The sequence below is a fragment of the Notothenia rossii genome (genome assembly GCF_949606895.1).
Source record: "Notothenia rossii genome assembly, chromosome: 10".
In the NCBI taxonomy this organism is placed as follows: Eukaryota; Metazoa; Chordata; class Actinopteri; order Perciformes; family Nototheniidae; genus Notothenia; species Notothenia rossii.
Genome location: NC_136908.1, coordinates 38,848,414 through 38,875,162, shown reverse-complemented (window position 1 = coordinate 38,875,162; position 26,749 = coordinate 38,848,414). Strand labels below are relative to the sequence as shown.

The following is a 26,749-nucleotide window of genomic DNA, read 5'->3' as shown; positions in this document are numbered from 1 at the left end:
ATGAGTGATTACAGCGCCCGGTATCATTTTACACACATTTGTATCATACAGATGCAGGACTTACACACGCCTGTTATATGACCGACAGGTCCGCACGCACTCTCCAGCCCAAACTCTAATAAGCATTCATTCACAAACTAAATCAGGAGACCTTTAACGTTTTACGTCCGGTTCGCTGTCATCAGATTGTATTTGTTGTTGCTGCTTCAGCGGAAGTTTAGTACAATTATTTTTGATTAAATACTCCAAATCTCCACCCTCCATAATTGCACTTGCTTCAGTTGCTTGCTACTTTCTAACGGCGGTAAGAGTGGTGCAGTGACGCTATCTATCTTCTATCGATTAGATTTATGATTCGAAAATTATAAAAGTAGGGTAGACATGTGGATATTATCCGACTGAACAAAACGTGCATTTACCTAACAGGTTCGTTTTCCACTGACCTTTTTTCGAGCTATTTTCCAAAATCCTATGGAGAAATCCCATTGCTATGTTGTCGAGGGAAACCGGGCGCAGCTTACTTCCGCTTTTTGGGACGCGTCACTGCACCACTAAGTTGATGCGATTTGATTGGATCGTGAGGCAAGGGAAGCCAGCCGCCTCTGGCTTCCCTTGGCATGGCCCTGACCAATCACAGGTTGGCAGGGGCATGACGTGAGCCTCATCTGATTGGTCAATCCCTCAATTTTTTTTCACCAAGGGAAGCAAATTTCGGCTGGCCTCCTCTCGCAACAGAGAGTGCAATCTACTGTTTCACCATAACATCTAGAGGGGCGCTGTTTCACTCTTTGTAAAATACTCAATGAGAATGGGGGAGAGACGGGCCGGCAGCAACACACAACAAAGAATTTCCGAAACTAAACGAAGTGTTTTTATTTATTTATTAAAATTATAACTACAATCCGAAAAAACAGGGGAAGCCTGGCTTCCCTTGGCCTCCAGGAGAAAACGCCACTGGTTTGAACCCTGTGTGAGCGGAGAGGCTCACAATCAGGTTTCATAGAGCCAAACATTTCAAGGGCTACTCAACTGGCTTTAGATAAGCCAGCCCTTTATTAGTATATAAGTGCTTTGTTAGTAATTCAATCGCTCGAAGTGGAGTCTAAAGAGATGAGTTTTCAGTCTGCGCCGGAAGATGTGTAAGCTTTCTGCTGTCCTGATTTCAATGGGGAGCTCATTCCACCATTTTGGAGCCCTGATAGCAAACCCACAAGTTTTTGCTGATGGGAACTTGGGTCCCCCTCGCAGTGTGGGTGCAGCGAGCTTGAAAAACACTTGAACGCGCTCAACAAACAACTCTCCTGTTATCTCCATCAGAACAACCTTCTGGATCCGCACCAGTCTGGTTTCAAGGCAGGTCACTCAACAGAAACTGCCCTCCTTGCTGTCTCTGAGGAACTGCACACGGCTAAAGCAGCGTCCCTCTCCTCTGTCATCATCCTTCTCGAACTGTCTGCTGCATTCGACACAGTGAATCATCAGATCCTCCTTCGCACTCTCCAAGAACTTGGAGTTTCAGGCTCTGCACTTTCCCTCCTCACCTCCTACCTCAAAGACCGTACCTACAGGGTAACTTGGAGAGGGTCCGAGTCCGACCCTTGTCAATTAACTACAGGGGTCCCTCAGGGCTCTGTTCTCGGTCCCCTCCTTGTACACAAACTCGCTCGGATCAGTCATTAGCCCGCATGGTTTTTCATACCACTGCTACGCTGACGACACCCAATTAATTCTGTCCTTTCTCCGCTCAGAGACCCAGGTCGTCGCACGCATCTCTGCTGTGCTGGAGTGGCCCGCACAGAGCCCAGATCTGAATCCTATTGGGAATCTGCTCAAACTGAATGTCCATGCCCGGAAACCACGCAATTTGGACCAGCTGGAAAAATGGGAGAATGGGCCAAAATCCCTCAAGTGACCTGTGCCAACCTAGTAAAGAAGTACTCTAATGGCGCATTTCCACTACACGGCCTCGCTCGGTATGGCTAGGCCTCGTTAGGACTGGCTCACTTTATGGCGCATTTCCATTCAAGTTTAGGAACTGGGGTAGTATCTATAGTAACGCAGTGTAGGCGGAGCTGTTACGTCATCTTCAATGAGAGCCCCAGAAAAACAACACAGCCATTAGCCCTCAGAGCTCACAGCTCCTCATATCTGTTCAGAAACTAGACAAAAGTTAAACAAGTACAAACCACAGACTGTCTGTGTCATGGTGAATACAGTCGCTGGTTTATTTATGTCTGTATAGGCCGTTGTCGTGAGTGTGGACGGTCGGAGCATTTACAACGTTAGCTTAGCCAATCTCCATTTAGACAACACACATTTTAAAAGGTCTTTCGCCTGCCGTCTGTCTGCAGACTTGTCAAAGCATTAATTCATGTTTTTTACTAACTGGTATCAGTATGTTGTTACTTCGGCATCATTTTGAAACGTGTATTACAATTAAATCACGGTCAAATATGTTCATCTTGTTGTAGTTGTAGCCCCCTTGCCAGCGATTCTCTCTCTAATTTAGCATACTCAGCCCGACTCAGACTGGTTGTTCCTGGCCCTAGAACCACGATTTTATGCGGCCAGAAAAACTGTGAATTAGGACCCGCTAGCCCAGGGCGAGGAACCTCCGGCCCTCGGGCCGTATACGGCCCGCGAGACAATTTGATACGGCCCTCTAGGTAACTCACGCAAAAAAAAAAAAGAAAAAAAAGAAATCTAGACCGCAAAAGAATTAAACAAGCGAGTGCCTGTTTTTCCTGGCCAAGGTCAGGGTCCTTGAACACAACACGAGCCTAACGTGTCATCAAGTGGTATATGTCTCGTCCAACAGGGTTATGGTTTAGAGCTGCCGGAGAGCACCAGGACCGGGCCGGGACTTCACAAAATGTCAGTACCCATAAGGAGCCGTACACATGCCGCAGTTTTTGCGTGGCTGTGTCTTTAGTTGTAAGCCCAGTGGTGATCTGTTCATCTGTCATACTGATCATACAGTCAATAACTTTGTTGTTATTAGCATCTGGTTAGCTAACTATGCTAACGAATATAAGAAGCTTTTTCTCCAACCAGTGAGGTAAAGGCACATCTTTTTATGATCATTATAGTTATAAAAAAAATAAGAGAATGAAATAAACAGGTATAAAATACTATATGACAGTAAAAAAAAGTTGTTATTAATAAGCAAAAATACAGTTTGAAAGGGGAGTGATTTGTAAAATATCCATAAAGAAAAAGAAAATCTGCTTACAGCTCTGTTCCATATGGGTGTTGAGAGATGTATCCATAGATTTCTTAATGTTGCTCTCAAAGTGCACCAGATTGATGCTTTTAACTTCAATATTAAAAAAAAAAATCTTCCCAGGGGAACATGCCCCCCGGACCCCCCTAGAGGAGGTTAGGTTCCCCCCCCCCTTAAATCATGCCCACATGGATAGGAAACTAAATCATCATGTGTCCATATCTTTCTGTGTTGGTGTTTATGCCACAACCGTTCACGTGCATGCATGCGCGAGTCATGGTAAGATATCTGGATTAAGAGGTTGCTTTTTCTTTGCACAGCGTGAAAGAAAGGCGAAATTAATGGGCTGTGATTTTAGTATTTTTAAGCAGAGGTCAATCATTTGAACGGCCCTCGGAGGATGTTGGAAAAATGTAAATGGCCACTATGAGAGGAAAAAGGTTCCCCACCCCTGCGCTAGCCGGTACTAGGCCAAGTGGAAATGCAACCAAAAACGGGCCCCGCATGGCTCGGCACGCTTAAAGCGAGCTCCGCGCTGCAGTGGAAACGCGCCATAAGAGGTTGTTGTCAGTTGTGGCACAGAAAGGGTACACTATTGACTATTAATGGCCATGGGGCTAATAATTTTGGACGTGTCATTTTTGCCGTTTCTGGTTTCAACTCAGTGCATCAATAAAATATCCTAATAAAACTTGGTGGACATTTTGTATTTATCATTTTGGAAACAAATACACTATAAGCACTTGTTGTTAATGGTAATTTCCATGGAGAAATCCAGGGTTTTGTCTGATTTCAGAAGGGGGGCTAATTATTTTGGCCTCAACTGTATGTTGGGAGCATATATATTTAAAAAGGTGATAAGAAATAGAACCAACAACCAAAACAAACCGACCATTTGGGTCCGTAACTAATTTTTCTAATTCGAATGGACAAGTTTTGTTTATCACAATAGCTGTCCCTCTACTATGGGTTTTAAATTATGAAAAATACACCTGACCTATCCAATCTCTTTTCAATTTTAAATGTTCAGTATCTGAGAGAAAGGTTTCTTGTAAGAAGACCACATCAGCTTTGTCTTTTTTAAGAAGAGATAGTGCTTTATTCCTTTTTATGGGGTTTTCCAAGCCTTTAATATTCCAAGAATATGTTTTCATTTTTTGCATGGTGACTTCTGTTTAGACGTAATTATGTCCTTCTGCTTATCGCATCATTTATGAGAATACATTTCATAACATTAAGACAACATATTCGAGGTGGTTTTCAATAACATATCCATATTTATTTTTTTCTCCCAGTTATGCTTTTGTGTGCACTGTCTGAGGAGTCTCAAACAGACGTTTGTTTAATCATTGGCTTTAATCAATTTTTGCAAATTAAAAGTTTGAGAAACCGGCTCGAGATACACTTTGTGTTATATTCCATTGAATGCTCTTAACATCCCGATAGCAATGAATATCGTAAGTGCTTTGACAAAAAATCCGTTAAAAAATGTCATCTCTGGAAGCCGTAACACTGTAAAAAGCATGACCCTTAAATTAACTGGATGGCCTACCTGCGTGTGTGTTGGAGGAGGGGCTCTGTAAGGAAGTGGCAGATTTTCTCTGGTTGTGTATTTTCAAATTCTAGCGCACTCGAGCTGGTTTCTCCGAAATTACCTACCCCACCTTTAATTATTCGTATATATAATACATGAGAGATAACATTTTATTTATGGTATTATTTTATGGTACTATAAACAAAAAACAACAATAAAATAAATGGATAATTATTAAATAATATAAGTCCGTATATGGCTCCATCACTATTTAAAGATTTTCTCAGGGTCCTGACTCTACTACGACGTGTTTTCATGGCTGTCAGCATGATTTGCCTCTCCCTTCATCTTATTTGTGTATAACAGTTCATTTGCTCTGTTTATATTATGCAATGCATTGGCTTTTTTTTATTTGGCTCGTACGCCTTTGCTACTCCTGCCTGTTTGTTCCTGTCAAGTTATTCCATCAAATAGCCTCCCCCCTCATTTGCTCATCCTCCTTCCTCTCACTCTCTCTTCTCTCACGCTCTCTGAACCAAATTGTATTCTATAAATGTTAATTAGCATGCCATGGTCTGAGGGATAAGAGTAATGGTGTACATGGGGCGCTGGCGGAGAAGAATTCATTACCACAGAGACACCTGCTAGATTATAAACAAGTCGCAAACACTGATAATGCTTCTGTTTGCCTTCTGCCTAATGGAGAAATTTACAAATGGACTTTTAAGGTTCACAGAGAAAAAAACGAACAAATATAAAGTTTAGAAGCAAAATATTATGTTTTTTTTACATTAGGATAACGGGTTGGAGAAAAACTGTCAAACTTTTGTCAAAGTCAAGATAAGTGTAAACAATAGGGTGGTGCAGTGATGAAAATTATTTTTGTAGGCCAAGCGAGAAGTTAGCATCCCTCGGCTGAAAGCAATGGGATTTTCCCATTTAATTTAGAAATGTTGCACACAATGAGCTTTGTGTCAAACAAACATTGGCGATACTTTACATGTTTTTGTTCAGCAGGATAATCTCCTCATATTTTTGCCACTTTATTATTTTTGAAGTGTGGATGCAATCGCCAGTAAAAAAAAGTCAAAAGTAAGAAGAAGTAGAAATGAACTCCATCATGGTCGTATGGCTATCGCATCACCAGTGCTAAACTGAAGACGCATCGTGTCGTCTCATTTAGCCACTTGTTAACCGTTTTTATGACCCAAAGAAGTATTGGACATTCAGGAGTGAGGTAATTACTGACATATTTTATATCACAGAGCAAAAGATGAAACTATTGTAAGCTTGCGTTAACCACAGTAGGGGAGAGCGGGGTAATGTGGGACACCGGGTAATGTGAGACACCCGCTGTAACTAGGCAAAGAAACAAATTTGCGGTCATGTGACCATAATGTTTTCAAGCCCCTCCCACCCCCCACTTGTCATGAAGGAGAAGTTGGTGCTGGTTCTGTGGTAAGTATTTTTTTTCACAAAAATGTGTTTGTTGCATGTAAAAGTAAATTTTCTTACTGCGAACGTAATCAACTGTAATATCAAAGCAAATTGATTCAGGTTGAAAAACTTATATCATACATGTTGATGAACTTCCAACATATAAAACCATGTGATTGATGCTAGTTAAAGATTAGCCTGAATTGCCTAGAGATGTTGTTTTTTCTAAAATGGTGGCTGTGGGGTAAAGTGAGACAGATGCTGTGGGGTAAAGTGAGACGCTGACTCACTTTACCCCGACATGAAGCACAAGTTAAGTTTAGTCTTATATATATTTTAGTGTAATATTACAATACATATGTTTTAATTTTAATGTCATAAACATTGTAGAAAAGTCATCATGCCAAGACGATACATCAGGAAGACAGCTTGGGGCCAAACACCCCTCACAGAGATGGAGAGTGCAGCTGCAGAGGTCATGCAAGGAAAGAAGTCCTTAAGACAAGCAGGAAAGGAAAGAAATATCGACAAGACAACCCTCCAAAGATTCATTAAGAAAATAGAGAAAGGGAGAGTTAAATCAGTAGCCTGGGGTGCAGTAGCTGAGGCAAAAAGAATACTGACAGATGAGATGGAGGAGGAGCTTGCCCAACATTTAAAACAACTGGCTGACCAGTTCCATGGCCTTGCTCCAGTTAAGTGCCGTGAACTGGCATTTGAATATGCAGACAAAAACCATATCCCTGTCCCTGCCAATTGGATGGAGGAACAATGTGCAGGTAGGCTAGGGTGCGCAAGAGATCACATGATTCTGTAGGTCAACTTAGGCCAACTGATCTTGCCACAAAGCTTATCTTATAATAACGAATTGTCCACTCTTTAGGAGTAGAGTGGTTTGGCAGCTTTCTAGCCCGTCGCCATCTCTTTGTCCGAACTCCGGAGGCAACATCCCTGGGAAGGGCTACAGCCTTCAATAAGACTACAGTGGGGGAGTTCTTTACAAATCTGGCTGTAGTGATGGACAGGTGACAGAATTAATTCTTTAGTTGCAAATGTTTTATGGAGGTTTTACCTGTAAGATTTGGTTTTGATTCTGATAAGGTTCTTCCCTTGCCTCTCTTCTTTAACAGACACACATTTCCTCCACACATGATTTACAATGTGGATGAAACAGGCGTCTTTACAGTACAAAAGCCACGGAAGGTAAGCTACTAGAGAGCAGCAGACTGATACTGAGTGGCTTGTGATAATGACCAGCTAGCTATTGGCAGAATGCTGAAACTAATGCTATTAGTAATGTTGTGAGCCTGTGAACTAGAAAAAAATGAATGGACTGCAACAAAATAAAATGTACCTTTAGACCAATAGTAGCCTACTGATTGCACATGCCATTGATTCTAAACTTTCTACTTGATTCAGGTTGTGACAGAGAAAGGGAAAAAGCAAGTTGGTTCTATCACATCAGCTGAGAGAGGAGAACTGGTGACTGTGGTGTGTGCAGTGAATGCTGCTGGGAATGCCATACCTCCCATGTTTGTCTTCCCCAGAGTTAGGTTTAAGGACGACTTCATGATAGGAGCACCTCCAGGAGCCAAAGGTGCCTCCACCAGAACAGGATGGATGAACGAAGACACCTGGCCTGAGTTCCTCGATCACTTGATAAAGCACACTAAGTGCACTCCTGACCATCCCATGCTGCTAATCCTGGATAATCTGAGAGCTCACATCTCACTCAAGGCAGTGGAGAAAGCAAAGAGTAATGGTATTGTTCTGCTCACCCTCCCACCCCACACATCCCATCGCTTGCAGCCTCTCGACGTGACGGTGTATGGTCCGTTCAAGACCCTATACAGCCGAGCTCTTGATGGGTGGATGAGATCTAACCCTGGTAAAACAGTCTCCATCTATCAGATTGCAGGATTTGTGAACGAGGCCTTCTTGTCAGCAGTGACACCACGCAATATCACCTCTGGCTTCAAGTCCACTGGGATCTTCCCATATAACAGAGATATTTTCCCTGAGGAGGCGTTTGCACCATCCATGGTGTCAGACCGGCCAAACCCTGAGCTGCGGCCTGCATCCACTGGTCCATCCACTTCAGATGATCCGGATGGTCCACGGCCTGCAGATGATCCACCCCCTGCAGATGAACCACCTGCTGCAGATGCTATTCCACTCGCTGATGCTATTCCATCCACTTTGCATGGTCCACATGGATGTGCCTCGCCAGCTGTCTCACGACCTGGATATGTGTCTCCTCAGGAAATCATACCACTTCCAAAATGTCCCCCCAGAGGACAAACAAAACGAAAGCGTGTGAAGACAGCCATCTTAACAGATACTCCAGAGAAGCAAATCATAGAACAGGCTTATGAAGAGAGACAAAAGAAACTGGCAGGGAAAAAGCAAAATAGCAAAGAAAAGGGAAAACCGAAAAAGAAGGCACCCAAGAAGAAAATCATAGATAGCAGCTCGGAGGAGAGTGATGACCCTGTCCCATTTGAGGATGATTTTGAGAGCTCTGAAGATGAGAGGAGTGACCCCGGAAACAAAGATCTGTCCGTGGGTGACTTCGTCCTCGTCAATTTTGCCACAAAACACCGAAGTATCCGTTATGTTGGCATGGTTGAGAAGGTTGAGGGGGACGAAATACTAACCCAATTCCTCAGAAAAATCCAGGGAAACAACAGAGAGTGGGAGAGACCCACGTTTGCTATGAAAGAAAAGGATGTGGCACATGTTCCTAAAGGTGATGTGGGGAAGAAGCTGCCTCAACCTAATAGGCCTGGAGGAACAACACGGAGAGAGCAACTCTTCACCTTTCCCTGTAACCTTCAGGGCTGGAATGTAGAGTAGGCCTTGTTTAAATATGCGGCTGATGTTCATATCATATCGTGTTCTAATCTAACTGGTTAAATGGTTAATTGAATGTTTATTAAAGCACTTTGAAATATATTATGTTGTATTTGACTTTGTTTGGAGTTACTTTGTTTAAAAAATGTGCTAAATTGACCAATCCCCATGATTATGTTGCGCATCCGACATTATTTTTGGAATGTGTGGTTGTCAATCTATCTGTCAGGATTCTAACTGTTACAACATGTGTTGTTTTTGTAGTTTAAAAGTGGAAAAGGTAAGTGTTTCACTTTACCCCCTTGATTTCTCTAGTCTGTCTCAGTTCACCCCTTAGCTGGGGTAAAGTGAGACACAAGACCACTTTTTAAAAAACAATCATATTTTCACTGCCCTTTGTCCTGAAGACATTCTGATCATTTCCAGTGCTAGGAAACATCCTGAATTAATGGGAAATGTGTAAATTTTACTGATATATCATTTTAGCTCGCCTACAGGAGAGCAAATGTAAAAAATGTCTCACATTACCCCGCTCTCCCCTATGTCAAGCTTCTTCAACCAAAAACACATTCAGTAAACCCTTGACGTTGAGACTAGGGAACCGGAAGTGGAAAAAGCGGAGTCTTTTCCAGATTTATGGACTCATTACTGTACCACACTATAGAAGTAGTCATTTTAAAGTGAGTAAACGATTGCTTTACCTGGACATTGATATTAATTTAACCATTTGCTAAACCCAATTTAACTAGGCTAAAAACCCAACAGCTGTAGAAAAAGTAAGTTTCCATTTTTCAAGTCGACCTACCTTTACATTTGAAGGGTTTAAAACAACATCCTGCTATCAGATTTGATTAACTCTAAGTGGCTAGGTTATTACTAAAATATGTCAGTCAGTTGGCTGACTTGAATGAGGAAAAGCAAACCTGAATGTATAAGTTACACAGACCCGGCGTCATGGCCGGGCTCGCACATCCAGGATTTGGGCTTGCTGTTTTAATCAGGGCTGAATACAACATTTTAATTGTTTTAGTATTATGTTTATTGTTGTTATCTGTAGGGCTTTGTCCTAATATTTATTTTAGTTTTAAACTATGTTGAAAGATTAGTTTAATATCATTTTTTTATTTTGCTATGAAATTCTGAATGAAAGGCTGCACGCGAGACTGGTTTTTTGCTGGGTTGAGTCGTTTGGGTTTTTGAGTGAGATGCGGCACAGCAGCCTGTCAGTTTACTCTTGCTAGGTTAGTTTGGCTATTATCATTTATATTTATCTGCAACAATGGATATCAGGAAGTGGTTCATGAAAGGAATATGGCAACTCAGCGCCAGATGCAGGCACATCAGTTACGTTACCAACGAGCTAGCAAGCCAGCCAGGGACAAGGGAGGCTGGCAATCAATTATATTCTGAAGAGAAATTGACTCAAGCCGGCTCTCACAAACTCCTGCTCTGTGTGCAAACAGACCGCTGCACACGCTCTCTGCCTCTCTTTCTCCCTTTCTCTCCATCGCTCAACCTCACTCCACCTCTCCACCCTGCGTGCTTGCCCAAGTTGGCATAGCGTTACAAATGTGCCACAAAACCAACCAATGGATGTAGCCTATAATAAGACCGTCAACAGCCTTATGGCAACCTAAAACCCCTCTTTTTTCCGTAACAACAATTCACGAGCAAAAAAATCTATCTAGTTAGGTGCGAGTTCACATAAAATGGGTGGTATTTGGAGCATTCGACCAATCGGAATAATGGAGAAGCCTAGAGCAGCGTACTTCACAGCGGAGGAACAAACTGTCTTCATGAGCCGCTTTGAGGATCTAAAGCACATTATTAAGGCGAAAAGCAGCACGGTTGCGGCTGCCAAAAGATTGCTGACTCCGTGAATGCGTAAGTGAAATACGTCCTATGTAACAGCGTGCACAGCTGCACATCTTTAAAAAGTGTATTGGATGCACGGCAGTCATGAACAAAAATAAATCCGGCGCTTCCAGATTAACTTTCTAGTTTAGCGGATAAATAGTCATTAAAATACCAAATTGATCATTGAGTGGCAGCCTTTTTGCCTTTATAATATCATCGCCCGAGGGTCACAAGTGGACTTTAAGCCATGCTTTAAGCCTAATATATTTTTTAATCCTTTTCATTTATAGCATTTTTTTTTATTCAAGCTGTACATTACCTTTTTTGTTTCGTATTTCAGATGTAACCCCAGCGGGTCTAAAAGGACCAGGGAACAAACTAAAATTAAATATAAAAACATAATTCAATCTGATAAGTTTCCCTCTTTTGAGATCTTAAAAACACATACACGTTTTGTATTGCTTCAATTGGTCTGTGTTTCATAACTGTATAGGAAAGCAGTATGGAGCTATTTCAGGGTCATAAGTTTTGATCATTCAAAAAAATACAATTTATTTTAAAGTTCAAGTTTTTATCCTGAACTTTGAAAAATACAATGATGTATTCAAAATAAAAAAAAGTATTTGAAATAATTTTTCAGGTTGAATATTATTTTGATTCAGTTCAGCAATTTTTTTGAATAATATATTTATTTTATGATTTAACTTTTATACATATTTTGATATTTGAATCCTTGTTTTTTTCAGCACAGATTTTTCAATTTCAGATTCAAAACAATTATTTTTTCAGTTTCAAATCTTGTTTTTTCAGGTTTCACATTGCGTTTCACCTTCAGATCGTTTTTCACTTTCAGATCTTTTTTTTTCGCTTTCAAACTTTTAGCCCTGATATTGCTTGGGGGGGCGGGGCTTACCAAAGAGTAGTTTGGCATCCTGAGTGACAGGCCTCCCTCTGTCATGTTGCCTTCATGGATGTTAGAAAACTGAGACCAGCGTCAAAGTTCCGTTAAGCGAGCTGTTGAGCATCGTAGTTGGCAACAATCAAGTACAAATAAACTGTGTTAGAAAATGAAATTACGTATCCGCAACGAGCCAGCAGGTTGTTCTGGTGGACCTGACGCCATCCCCCGCTGTCTCACGGAGAGATACCGCAGGTCCTTTCTTCCTCCAGCGGTCACACTATACAACCAGCACAGCCGGCCTCGCACAAAACAACACAGACTATAACACCTCTTGTTGATAAATACTGTTGGAGCAAACACCACAGTGGTGGTGGCTTAAAGCCCACCTCTGCTCCGCGCCGTCCGTTAGATGAGCCTGGTCACATTAATGAGAGAAGGAGTTCAAAACACCGGCATAAAAGTTATCACAATAATCTGATTTTAATGGTAAAAAAAACATACAATAAGAAATACAGAGTAGGCCTACTCTGGACTTCCAGTTCTACTGCCGTGCGATACAAGCATCGGGACCAGCCAGTCAGAAACAGGAAGCCCCGTGGATGACTAAACATCAGTATAGGCCTACATAGACAGATTTGGAGGCAGTCGATTTCACTCCTAAGCGAATCAGAGTTCTTGGAAAAATGTATTTTACTTCTGAACAGAGCGTGAGAGCTTCGGACAGAGTCAATCTTTTATCTTGCACCTGAATTCACTCCTTTACTTTCCCAAGGAATATTTCACACAAACTATTCTTTCCCAGACAATCAAACATTGTACACAGATATATTGGTGCCCAGAAAGGACCTTGAAAAGAATATGTGTGTGTGCTGATATCTAGGTCAGTGAGTGTGAGTGAGAAGGTTATATATATATATAAGATTACTTGAAAACAGTCCCCAATAATACATGTTTACTTCAAAACAGTTCAAAATAATACATGTTTACTTTAAACAGTTTGGAACAAAAAAATTAACTTTAATCTTTAATACCAACTATGTGCAATATTTGCAGTATGTGCAATATATATATATGCCGTTAAAAACTGTGCAATATATACCTGGCTGCTAAAAAACAAGTATTCAAATATCAAAATGTGTATAAAAGTGAAATCTGAAAATAAATATTTTATTAAAAAAAATTGCTGAACTGAATCAAAATAATATTCAACCTGAAAAATGATTTCAAATACTTTTTTTTGTTTTGAATACAACATTGTATTTTTCAAAGTTCAGGATGAAAACTTGGACTTTCAAATAAATTGTATATTTTTTTGAATGATCAAAACTTATGACCCTGAAATAGCTCCATAAAGCAGTCCAATTTTTTCCCAATTCTTGCAGCCAACAAGAAAAAAAAAGGACCAGAGGAAGACAGGAGGGGGCCTTCCTCCAGCAGAATTCAGCCCTGCCGAGGAGCTGGCCCTCAGCAACAATGAAGGTCGGCCCTTTATGGTAGGGGTGGAAGTGGGGTTTTCTACAGACCCTGGTGGCAGCGGCTCCCACCACATTTTTATACAGGGTAAGAGTGAGGGATCTTTAAACAGCTGGGATGCTATAAAACATAAATATATAATATCTATTTTTGTGGGAGTAAGTAACATGTATTTTATTGTTCTGCAGATGATGGGGAGAACGTGGTGTTGCTGCCCCTCCCCAATCAACAACTACCTCATACAGAGGTAACGTAACCTTTGGTATGTCACCTATATGGTCGCTGAATATGGATAAAATAGACCATTTACATGTCTTCATTTAGTGCATAGATGAGGCATTGGCAAACTAAGGCCCGCGGGCCATATACGGCCCGTTGGGCTTTTGAATCCGGCCCGCCGAATATTGGTACAAAATTGTCCAAATTATAGTAAAGAGCGCATTCATTTTGCCTTTTTCCTGCAATACCTGGCATTTCAGTTGATCCCACTAGATGGCGCACTCTAGACACAATTTACCTTTGCTGGAGTCTGGTCTATTCTCTCAGCTGGCCCCACTCGGCAACCCGGCAAGATCGGCGAATACAAGTTGTAACAAGCAGTATCGCTGAGCAAAGTGACTAGAACGCGACCACACACTTATAAAGTCAGGCAACACTAACAGGCTTAGTGTGATTCTGTTTATTTTACAATACTTTAATAATCATCCGTTCACTGTTATTGACCATTGTGAAGAGGCAGACGTTTTCCTTTTGTTTTGTATTACCGGCCCGTCTGTCAAATGTAAAACTCATAGTGGCCCCCGAGCCAAAAGGTTTGCCCACCCCTGGCCTAGATGATGATGAGACGCTGTCGGTCTACTCAGAGAGCGCTCTGGCGGTACACTTTAGTATTTTGTTACCAATCATATGAAGTTTTAAATTTGCCCTAACACAGATAGAGAGGGTGTGGACATGTTGCTTTATTTGATTCTTTCTGATTACTTGCACATGGTGGTGGTCTGCACATGGAGGAGATAACTACTGTCTATTGAAAATATATTTGCCTTTCTCAATTTGCAGGAAGAAGGAACTCTTCCTCCCCCGCAGCCTAGGCCCTCGACATCTAGGCCCTCGACATATAGGCCCTCATCACGACAAGTAATTCATTAAACAAAACTCAAAAGTATAATCAAGTATAAAATGGTCAGATTTCTTGCTGTGCGCCATGCTTGAATGTTAAAGCAATATATATGTGTTTCAGGTTGAAGCAGACACTGTGAGGGCCCTGTACAAACGGACCCTAGTCCAAAGCATTCAATTGAACGACCTCCTCATAGAGCAGCGTTTCTCAAAACTTTTTCATACCAAGGACCACTTAACCAATAAAAAAACACTCCACAAATATCCAAAAACACATCGTTTTTCTAGAACAAATGACAAATCGCCTGAAAATGGTACAAACAAGTGGCAACATGTGTGATGAAGGTGTTGCGCTGGGCTATATCATACAATCAAAAGTTGAACTTAAGCTCGCTCCATTGCGGAGATATTCCTGCGAGAGTGCGGAAAACTTAAATTTATTTATTTATTTCAAATGTGAAATGTTACCAATATACTCACGAACCACTAGGGGGCGCTCACGGACCACCAGTGGTCCGCGGACCACACTTTGAGAAGCACTGTCATAGAGCTGTTGATAAAAAAACAAGTTGGAGGTGGAACAATTGGACAGAGAAAGACAGGTCATTTTGTAACATTCAGTAATTTATTTTCAAGTCAAATGAAAGGTGCATAAGGTGACCTTTACATCTTTTCGGATACCTAAAAGAGAAATCCCTTTTTTCTTTACAGAAAAAGTAAACCAAAAAATATGTTTTTTTCTCTTTTTCCTTCAGGAATGAATGGCTGGAAAAATACATAAATCATCCAAGGCCTCTCTCTCTGTGTGTTCTTTTTTTATTGAGCAAATAACAACGTGATAGCTTCTCTGACAGCCCTGCCAGTAGGGTAGTCCAGGGTGATGGGGTCTACCACATCAGGAGGTTGGGGGTTTGTAGGAGGGGCCCTCTCCTTCCTCATTGTGGCAATGTTGTGCAGCACAACACAGGCCGTTATGATGCGGCATGCTCTTTCAGGGGCCACTAAAGGTCATTTCAATCCTGACCCTGGTTTTGGCATGGGCCACATTAAAACTGGTTTGTGGCCCTTCACCAGGGTTAGGATACGGGGTCATCAGGAAAGGATGGCAGGCATAACCCTTGTCCCCGAGCAGCACTCCACTGAAGAGCCCTGAAGATAAAGGATCATTTCCATAAGTATACACAAAAGGCAGTTTAAGAAGCATAAAACAATAAGAATGTACAGTTGCCAAACCCTGCTCGAGTTTGTGACACAGTGAAGACTCAGAGAAGATCCTTGAGTCATGGACTGACCCAGGCCACTTTGCCTCAAGGCTTGTGATGATGTGGCCTGCAAAAGCATTTGGGGTTAACAAGCCTACTTACACAATAAGAGCACCATAGTCAGTGTAGCATCAAAGTTCATTTGAAATGAGTCCATGTTATAGAGAAAGATAGTCCAAGTGTGAATATTTAAATGTGTGATTTCCTTTAATCACCCAGACTTCAATGTGTGTTCTATAAGTGAATGTGCAAGATTTACCTGAATGTTGAGGCTGTGGAATGATTTGCGATTCACATATTCACCTTCATTTTCTCCCAGCGACGCAGAGATCGGTAGGTGTGTACAGTCTATACAGCCAAGCACCCTGGGAAACCCTATGAAATAGTAGGCTGCATTTATTATACAACAGTGTACGTCATAGGAACAACATTCACTGTAAAGATATAATCACATACCTGCCATTCTGTAAAATCCCTCTTAGATCGTCTGCGTGGGACATGTGCCAGGAAACACAACAAAGCAATCTGCAAGCCCTGTCAGAGCATGTGCGACCTTATGAATAGCACTGCAGACTGTATTCTTGCTTAGGTTCTCTGCATCCCCCACAGCATACAGTAAACTACCACTCTCAAAGTAGCGCAAAGCAATACATACAGTCTGCGGCACTGTAAGTGCACAACTCCGATGTGTGGCATTAGCAATATATGGCTCGAGGAGCTGACACAGATAAGTCAGCCCTTCTGACGAGAACCTGTATCTTTCATACAAATACCCATCAGAGAAAGCCAAAGGGTTTAGTCCAGGGGGGTCAAACTCAATTTCATTGCGGGCCACATCAGCATTATGGTTGCACTCAAAGGGCCGGTTGAAAGTTTAAGACAATATAAAAATACATAAATATTTAATATATATAAAATAATATTATATTATTGCCTCTGCATTGGATTATTATCGGATAGGGTAATAACTTCATAATTAACTACTTCTGAAAGCAGAAGTCTAGGTCAAATAATTGCAAGTCTCTTCAGTAAGAATGTCACAAAGTGATCAAAAAAGAAAAGCCAAATTCTGGAAAAACACAAACAAAGAAGTGACATTTTGAAATAAAAAGTAACATTCTGAGAAAAAAGTCAAATTTGAGAAGCATTGAGGGACATATAGTTTATGGGCAACGTGCTTTTGTAAAGTAGCATGTAACTGTATAATAAACATATTATGTTCTTTGTAAGCTCTTGTGGGGCCACATGAAATGAAGTCGCGGGCCGGATTTGGCCCCCGGGCCTTGAGTTTGACACCCCTGGTTTAGTCTGTCCCTAAAGATCTTCTCCCGCCTGAGAGCGCCTCTGAAAATCTGAGCTCCACAGTGTCATCGACAAATGGCGACGTCATTTTCGCAGAGCTTTTATAGACTGATCACTTATCCCGGAACCTAACCTGGCAGACTAGCCGTTCAGCATAAGTTACCTTGGAGATCTAGCCCGCTAAGAAGTGAACCAGCGTCGTAAGACCGGAAATCCAGATTTTTCCCAGAAGTTAGCTTGCTAAGCAAAAATCCTGCTTCGTACTACAGGCCTCTGGTGTTGCCCCAAAGTAAAGGTGTGGATGCAATATATTGTATTATAACATTCAAATGTACTCAATGTTACGTTCTCTCCTGGATTAGGGGTACAAAGGGAAGTAGCAAAATATAAAATAACCGGGAGGGAACTTCTACAAGTTGCACTTCCCACGTAGACAACAACAAACTACTATACTGCTCCACTGCCATCAATGCAGCTCACAGGAGAAGGAAGAGAGCGACTGCAGCCTTTCTCAGGTCCTTTATGGAGGCCCTGATTGGGGATTGGGAGCACCTGAGGGAGAGGCTGCACCAGAGGCCTGTACTACAAAGCCGGATTTTCGCTTAGCGAGCTAACTTCAGGGAAAACTCTGGGTTGCTCAAACAAAAATGAGTGTAAAAATAGTCTTGTGTAAGAGTGTTTGAGCAACCTTGAGGTCTAAGGATGGATACAACAAAAAAACACAAAAACACCCTGTTATCTCAATAATTATGGGTATTTTTACACTCATCTGTCAATTATTCTTATCCCGAGGGTGAGATCTAGATGACTCAAAGATAACTTATTTTTGAAAAACAAAACCTGTGAACATCTTATTAAATGAAAAAGAAATTATACTTTGTTACAACATTTTCAGTGGTAGAGACCAGTCTGTCATCAATTTAAAAAATAATCTTAATAACCCCCTTCATAAAATGTCTGATACTCTAAACAAAAAAAGAACACCCATACTACCTGGATTAATGAAAAAGGAAGATAGGCATGCTCGGCTCGAAAATATGCTGCATATCAGATCTCAAGTAGATGTGGATAGCTTCAATGGGGATGTGCAATTTTGTGCAGAACCTTTATTGAAAACCAGGAAAAGTAAGCAGGTTTAGAAACCAAACTAAGGGATGGGACACACACTGAAGGCACACAATACAAACATCAGCAAGTTATATAGGTGCAAACAAACAATCTTCAGAGGGTGGGTCTGAGTCCTCTTGACCGGGTCCGGTAACAGGAGGGGCCATATGAGTGTAATACAACTGTGAAGTGTCAGTGGTTTAACACATCTGAACCCTCTGAACCACTATCTGAAGCAATCACTGGCCTAAAATGATTCAAGCCGCGATACGCGCTTCACCAGAAACTTCCTGGATAACTCAAACCGTGTTCCGAAGCCTCGGCTCGTCACATCACTAGCTGTCACCCTGGCTTTGCCACAAGCTATTGTTTATTGACTTGGTTAAGGTGTGCCACCTTCATGTATGTTGAAAAATAATTAAATAAAGTGATATACAAATGTAGCACTTCATTTCAGACTCCAGCTTACAGCTTCCTGCCTACGACCTGCCTAAAACCAGTATAGAGAGGCGAAGTCCCGCCCATCTACTTCCGACCCATGGGACCCCGGAAGCGGAAAATTATACATTGACGTCAATGGAGAGAGAAAAGTCATCTTTCGATCCCGTTTGAATTGTGCCACGAATGACACATATGATGTTTGTCAAATTAAAAGAACATTTTGCAAGTCAAAAAAATAAAAATGTGTCGTAAAACTGTGAAGTTACAATTTTTTTTGTGTGAAACCGCTCAGTGAACTACAGGTCTCTGGTCTCGCACAATACGCGTCACCATCACAAAGATGGCTGTCACGTTAGTAAATTTCACCTGTTTCTTTCAGAATGAGGCGAAAAAGTATAAAAAGAGGTGAAAATCACTACAAATCTGGGCATGTTGAGAGCTGTACATACACGAAAGGGAGCGGTTCTGTAAGAGCCAGCATGCGGGACCGGCTTTACAAGGTTTCAGTGAGTAATATGAGTGCAATGTCTAAGGTTAATGTCAGCTAGCTAACAAGGTACACTAACGTGTTTTGTTTTAGCAACTAGTTTTCTCCTTAAGAACTTTGTGGTGTCTGTGTATGCTGTGGATAACATTAGTGTTCACAAGAACAAGATACACTCCCGTGTTTTGTTTTAGTTGCTCTTCAGATTGAAGCGGCCAGTTCTATATCGACTATATGTGTGATCTCCTTTTTACATCTCGTTGTGTCATTTGAGTTTATTTGCTGTGTGTAGATTCAAGGATTTTGGTTATCTTGTCCAGGGATGCAAACTTTTCACCTTTCTGCGAAATTCTCCGTTTTGAATCCAAAATAGGTCGTTTTTATGATTCCTGTAGATCTGCAATAAAAATATTTTTGGGGTATGGGAGGGGGTCTGGGACCCGGATTAATGTGCGGCCGCGAGCTTTTTTTTATATATTATAATGAAGCGCGAGCTGTGTGCTCGAGTCTTCCTGCCTGTCGGCTCTGCTCATGATGTATAATAAGCCTCTGCTGCTCGGCGATGATGGTCTAGCTTCAGCAGCTACATTACCTACGGTGCGTTCGTTAATATTAACTGTGCGTCCGGAGTCACTGTGGCACAGACTGGACCGCTGGTGAACAGCTGTTAGAACGGGCCGTTCAGGTGTTCAGAGTAGAGCTCCCTGTCGGAGCGGCAGAGCGTGATATGCACTGAAAAGTTTTTTTTCCCCGTCGCAATATTATCGTTGAGCTAGCTAACTAGCATACATTGTCACTATCTGCTAACGTTAGCTTTAGCCTTCATTTTCTAATCGTTTTTTTCATAGGCTATAAACAGAGGTGGTATAAGTATATATCTTGAAATTGATTAAAAGTAGAAGTAGCTACTCAGTTCTTGTACTTGAGTAGTAAAAGTAGAAGTACCAGAGTGTAGGAATACTCTGTTACAGTAAAAGTCCTGCATTCCAAATGTTCCTCAAGTAAAAGTAGAAAATTATTATTATCAAAATATAGTGAAAGTAGCGACAGTAAAAGTAGTCATTTTGCAGATTGGTCCATTTCAGAATAATATGATATGTTTTATAATGACTGATCATTAAAGTGTTATCAAAGCTGGTAAAGGTGCAGCTAGTTTGAATGACTTTGTATACTGCAGGCAGGGTAGCTTTTGGATTTACTCCAGGTGGAACTAAAGTCTGATTTAACACTTGATTATATTTCACATCATTCATCCACATCTGTAAAGTAACTAAAGGTATTACATACATGTAGTGGAGTAAAAGTACACCATTTACCTCTGAACTGTAGTGGAGTAGAAGTACAAAGTAGCAAAACATTGAAATACTTAAGTAAAGTACAAGTATCTCAAAATTGTGCCCAAGTATAGTACTTGTTGAGTTTATGAACTTGGTTACTTTACACCAGTGGCTATAAAGATAGAAAGACTAAGCCTTGCACAGAGGCATGAAAATACATTTTCAAAATGCTCAACAGTGCTGCCAAAATTATAAACTGACTGCTACACAATTAAAATAAATGCTTTTTATATATTTCTATTAGATGTGACTCTATGGCGTTTCTGTTAATATTAACACTGCTGCTTTAGTTGTTCTGACTGCTAAAATCCTGTTATTCCTAATTTTAAAGCCGATATTCTGTGGGGTCAGGGGGCTCGGATCCTTGTCACCTTTTTCATACCTGATGAGTTTGCATCCCTGTTGTCAATTTGTTTGGTTATCTAGGCACAGCTGTGTGTGACTCCCTCTGGTACACTGGTATGTGTTTTCCTAATGTAGAGAGCATTGATTAATTAATAAACTACACACTGACTCTAGATCCTGACCAAATCTTTATTTTTTGATCAAATGTTTTTCAAAAAAATGTATTGTATATTATATAACAGCTGCACATCACAGACCGGAGTCTCTGCTGCTGTGGACCACGATGGAGGCGATCATCCTCCCCATCCCCAAAGACCCTGCATGGCATGGAAATCTCCTCCTCCTGGAACAATTGTACACCCAGCATATGCTCCCTGTGTTGGCCAGTAGAGAGGAGGACATTTAAATAAACATACTCTTAACACCCTCGGACTCTGCGTTGTGTTTCGTATGTGTGATGGGGTGTTATGCAGAGGGGAGGAAAACAGGACACAGCAGATTGGGATTGTGGTGGAGATGCTGAGCAGTTATTTAATTGTTGCGTGTAATTATTATTATACTGCGTGCTTCTTAGTTATTCCATCTTTTGCTGTAACATGGATCTGTATGTAACTCTATATTTACTTGTTATCTACCACACTTCCTTCTACATCATACACCATCATTATACATGATAGTGTATATAGGATATATATTTATTTGTATACATATCTGTAAATTGTATAATTTTATTTTTCGTATTTGGGATTTCTCTTTTGTCCACTCAAATACACTTGGCCCTTTCTCTTTTCCATGTGGAAAATGGCAGCTGCATATTCTGCTTTTCTCATCTGCTCCCTGTCTGCTCATCTACGATGAGAAGATTATATAATTAATTACTAATAATCATTTAAACCTGTTATTACCAATATTTCACAAATTCTTCATGTAAACTTAAGAGTACAGCTGTATGTTGAGTATGTCAACTTTGCTTGGTTCATCTTACTGGGGGGCAGCTACATGGATGTCAGTGCAGTCCACAATAATTTTGCAGCTGAAGGCAGAATGAATTTATTATTGACTCAGAATGAAGCACAACTTCATGTCATACAATACATTGACTTTATTTGTAATTGTGTAAAAAAATATGAATATTGATTAGCAAGCAGGACCTGCAGGAACAGAGAATGGTGATGGATGGAGCTGGGAAGAGAGAAGAATAAAGAAAACAGATCAACTTTATTATCGGATATTAAAAATTCAATTTCAAAACAAGTTGCCGCTCCTACAGTTTTCTAGTATGTAAAGATGATTTCACATGACCAATGCAAAATATCACACTCAATACATGTGTGTCTCTGGGGGGTGCATTGTGCCTTTGATGTATATAAATAATATACCATAACCAAATACTATTACGTACAGTGGAAATCAGGTTGCCAGAGCAGGTCAGTCCAGTGTGCTTGTTCCTCAGGGTCTCAGCAGTTACAGGTGAGGTAAAGAAAATAAAAGAGAAAAAGGTCAGTAACAACACTTTAAAGTAACAACACTTAATAATTATCTCTTTTAATAATTTTCTCTCAGTAATCACTCAACTACTGTCTTTCCAACAAACAGATTGACTCACTCTCACTATCATCACAATGAAACACATCCAGAAGAATGTCATGCAAAGCTGCCTGCCTTCCTTCCTTCGACTCTCCCTGAACTGCCTGATCTTTTAATGGTCAATGTTAACCATTTGTGCAGATAGCATTAAGTAGAAAAGATCGCTGATACTAATGTGGGGTTAGCCTACCTCCCGCCCCCTTAGCACCTGGTGGAGGGGGCGATAGGCTACTCTTCAAATGTTTCACAAAATACTTACCATCATGAATACTCTTACTGTTTAACATTTCGGTTTACTTCGTGTTAAGGCTAATACAAATGACAAGGCTAAGTAATGTAATATAATGCTAACTAACATGCTCGCTACTAGCTAGGTAGCTAACTTGACTATGTTCCATGCAAAACATGTATATTACCTGATATGTTTGGTCCAACGACTCCTGGTCCTTTCATCAGACGGGAAGCGATAGAACGAGCAAGTGGTATGATCTCTTTTGTGATTACAACCTCGTACAAAGCACACAGGCATCTTGTAAAAGTGAATTTATTGGAGCAATCTCTTATATTTATTGGAGGGAATAAATCAGTCTTCTTCTTCCTCTTTGCTTTGCGAGTCACAACCAGTCTTGGAGCATTATCGCCTATGACATCACTTACGCGACCCAGAATGCATTTGGGATTTGTAGTCTTTCTAGTTGCGTATTATTCATAGTCTTATATTTCAGCAGTTTTACGACAAACTGTGACTTTTTTTGCATGGAAATGATTGTTTAAGATTGACAAACATCATATGTGTCATTCGTGGCACAATTCAAACGGGATCAAAAGATAACTTTTCTCTCTCCATTGACTTCTATGTATAATTTTCCGCTTCCGGGGTCCCATGGAGGCTCCCGGAAGGGGAGGGACTTCGCCTCTCTATAGAGGAATGTTAAGCCCTCCCACTATTTTCCAAGAGGGCGTTGCCAGATTTTCAATTTCAGGTTTTAACCAGGAGATGGCGCTTCATTCACAAATACAGAAAGACAAGTTTCATGGACTTTCAGTTGTGTTTTGAAGAGCATTTGAACACATCAATATTTTAGATCAACTAAAGTATATCTAATCTTGTAATTCAATAATATATAGTCTTTATATATTAAATAATCATAATTATAATGTAAATGTTTACATTACACTTCTTTATTTGTTATTCTCATACTTTTACCTTTACAATCGTTTGCTTTAATATGCAGTATATGTTTTGTATATTTTTGTGTTTGCTTCCTCCTGCTCCCTTTCGGACACATACTGTATGATTTATTATTATTATTATTAATATGAAGATATTATTAAGATAAGATAAGATGTTACTTTATTGATTGAACATTTTAGTTTAGAATGTGCTGTTCCACGGTAATTCAGAAGGCTCACAGGTCACATTCCGACCATTATTTAAAACAATAGGTGCTTTCACACCGTCTACAGTTTGATTTGTATAGAGGGAGCTCTGTCAGTGTTCGAATTACCCATTAGCTTTCGGGGAGCCCTATTTTTCAGAGCACATCCTGCTACTAAATATGTCACATGCACGCTCTGTTGACTGGCGCAGCAGCGCGGATTCGATCCCATGCTATAAAAACACTCTGCTACTAATACAGACGGTGTCACTATGCCGGCGGATGTGGCCGTTGTTGAAGCCTCTTCAGGCTCCGCATCGGCAGGCCTCTCCCTCGGTGTGGAGCTGTCAAGCTCGACCCTAACGCCGCTTACAGCCGGCCAACTACAAGTTGTTTTCCGTTCACGTTGTCATTTTTAGACTCCTTCGCTTCTTTGCTTGTGAATCCAAAAGCTGTGACGCTTGGCTGTTTTCGTTTTGCCATATTTTTTATTACAAAGCCAGAGTTAAAAAAATATCAATATGAACATTTCAAATACCGCGCCGGCATCACCGCCATAACCATAGCAACGTAAGTAAGAATGCAGCGCCACAACGTACAGATGGCAACACCCAGACACATTCACACATATAAAACAAATATTAAGAAACTGTAATGAACAATAACTATTATTTATTTCAAGAACTGTTATTTACAGAAACTCAACATTTCTAATCTGTGTGACACAAATATGCACGATTGTTTTGGGCTCCCCCTGTTTATCTCAAAGTCAGCCTTCAGGGGGGCTCCCTCCCTCTTCGGGGGAGCCAAGCTCCCCCTGGCTCCACCCCATTTCGAACAGTGTCTGTGGCTGAATGGCCAGCGATTAGGTGCGGCGCATTTATCATAGGTGATCAGAGCTAACTGCCTGCCGTCAGATTTCATTTAAAAAACAGATCTGATTTTAAGACTGTTTCTGCGCTCATAAAGAATGATAAGAATAAGAATAATGCGTATTGAACTGGTTTCATTAATTAGTGAGTTTATTTAACACTAGAACCGCCAATCGGGTCAATTTGTGTGATGTGTGTTGTGTGTGTGCAATGTAACTTTTTTTCAATAAAATATTAAAGTCTCCCAGTCCCTGACTTTTCCTGAAAGTGTGTTATGTAGCACCCTATGTTGTTAAAGATTGCATTCTAGTAGCGGGATTTGACGGGTTTTGGTAGGCCTATACAAAAACCTCTGGCGGTTCTAGTGTTAAGGTAATTAGGTACAGTAGAAGCCCTTTTTTATCAGTAATGAATTTAGTAGTTGAACATAAAAGTCAACTAACTAAGGGTCACTTGCAATGACAGTGTTGTGTCTAACTCAGGGGTCGGCAACCCGCGGCCCACGGGCCGCATGCGGCCCTTTAAGCCCTCTGCTCTGGCTCCCTTGAGTTTAGACAAAAATAAGAAGGAACTAAAATAAAAGTATTTGTAGGACTATTTATATTTTGTTGCACGGTTGAAAATGTTTCGTATCTTGTATTTTGAGGTGATACTGTGACACATAAATAAAAAACAAAACGGTTTTAATTAGGTCAACTAAAATATGCGTCACATCCTGCTACGGTCCCGTGCGAGCGCCTTTTCTTGGAGGCGCTCGATGAGCGAACTATGGATAAATCAAAGAAAAGTACCGGAGGAACACAGGATTTAATTCTGTGTGGACAGAGTTATATGCTTTCACAGCAAACGATGCTGGTTTACCGGTATGTTTGATATGTAGAGAGAAGTTGTCAACGGTGCTGCAGCCTTTACGTATCGAGGAACAACACGGGAGAGGAAGACAGCTGACGATCTTCAGTCATAGTTCAATGGGGTATGTAATTCATTTCAGAAAACATTTTTTGGTATATTCCATGGAATGCTCTTAACGTCCCGATAGCAATGAATATATGAAATGCTTTGACAATAAATACATACAAAAATTAATCTCTGGAAGCCGTAGCGCTGTAAAAAGCACGACCAATCATTTTAGCCGACCCGGCTAAAATAACTGGATGGCCTACCTGCCTGTCAGCCTTCCATCTGTGCACACATTTATCTGGTGGCCTCATTGATGATGCGCGTTCGTGTGTGTTGGAGGAGGGAATCTGTAAGAAAGTCTGAAGGAAGAGGCCTATTTTTTCCGGTTGTGTATTTTCAAATTCTAGCGCACTCGAGCTGGTTTCTCCATTCTTACCTACCCTACCTTTAACTATTTTTAGGGTGCAGCTATATGTTTTATTTATTTCAAAGTGGGCCCATTTTAATAATATTTTTTTTTCCTTCTAATGTGCAGAGGACTCCCCAAGTGCTGTGTTTCATTTATTTTAAAGTAGGCCTGTGTATTATTTGTAATTCTCCTTATAGGAGTTCTTTGTTTCTTATTAGAGGTTAACAGTTTTATATAATGTAATAAATAGCCTAATAAATGGAAAAAAACTGTAGTTTTTGTCTGATATAACCAGTGCTTGAATTGGAATAAAAAAGGTGCCAGTACTCTAAATCAGCAACAAGTATTTGGCACAAAGTCATAGTATATCCTATAATGCTGGTGGGTTTGTCTCTTTACTGTATATTTTAGAAAGGCTCACTGTACTTAAACAAAATGACTCAGGGTGCATCTGAGATTAGAGGGGATGCAGTGGTAAAGTGCTATTTTTATAAGTGGGCAGTGGACCTGACACCCTCTAGTCTAGGGGGGTCCGGGGGCATGCTCCCCCGGGAACATTTTTTTTTTAAATATTGAAGTTAGATGCATCAATCTGGTGCACTTTGAGAGCAAAATGAAGAGATATATGGATAACTCTCAACATCCATAAGGAAACAACTGTAAAAAATTTACTTTTTCTTTATGGATATAAAAGAAAGTAAAGCTTGACTCCTACTGGCTGGTTAAATGACTCCTCGTCCCTGAGGCCACTACCTGTGCCATTTTGCTGGATTTATTTGTCAATAGCGTTGCTGCACAAAGTGATAGCCCTCTAGTTTAAATCTACTACCCAAAAAGAAACATATGGAGATGGGTTACTATTTAAAAAAAATTGCAAATCTATTTGGGAACAGTGGGGCCGGGCCTCAAATCCTATAGCGGAGTCTT

At 40.7% G+C, this 26,749-nt stretch overlaps 2 protein-coding genes and 3 long non-coding RNA genes across 5 annotated transcripts in view; 2 read left to right on the top strand and 3 right to left on the bottom strand.

The window, feature by feature from the left end:
* The window catches only part of LOC307021477, a 654,272-nt gene that overhangs the window by 277,921 nt on the left and 349,602 nt on the right, over positions 1–26,749 (top strand). The window lies entirely within an intron of this gene.
* The window catches only part of LOC307021478, a 421,766-nt gene that overhangs the window by 193,447 nt on the left and 201,570 nt on the right, over positions 1–26,749 (bottom strand). The gene's annotated exons all lie outside the window — the stretch shown is intronic.
* LOC307022034 (uncharacterized protein) lies at positions 6,070–9,050 on the top strand (the record flags this gene model as incomplete). The annotated part of the gene is made up of 2 exons (XM_079654609.1): positions 6,070–6,215; positions 7,614–9,050. The coding sequence occupies exon 2, from the start codon at positions 7,725–7,727 to the stop codon at positions 9,048–9,050; it is 1,326 nt and encodes a 441-aa protein (XP_079510735.1). The 5' UTR covers positions 6,070–6,215; positions 7,614–7,724.
* On the bottom strand, positions 15,214–17,049 carry LOC307022033 (uncharacterized protein; the record flags this gene model as incomplete). The annotated part of the gene is made up of 5 exons (XM_079654608.1): positions 15,214–15,385; positions 15,483–15,546; positions 15,690–15,726; positions 16,213–16,512; positions 17,023–17,049. The coding sequence occupies 5 exons, from the start codon at positions 17,047–17,049 to the stop codon at positions 15,214–15,216; spliced, it is 600 nt and encodes a 199-aa protein (XP_079510734.1).
* LOC307021555 lies at positions 21,758–23,541 on the bottom strand. Its single transcript, XR_013803184.1, has 2 exons — positions 22,078–23,541; positions 21,758–21,857 (listed from the first exon to the last, which is right to left on the bottom strand). It is a non-coding gene; the product is annotated as an uncharacterized lncRNA (long non-coding RNA).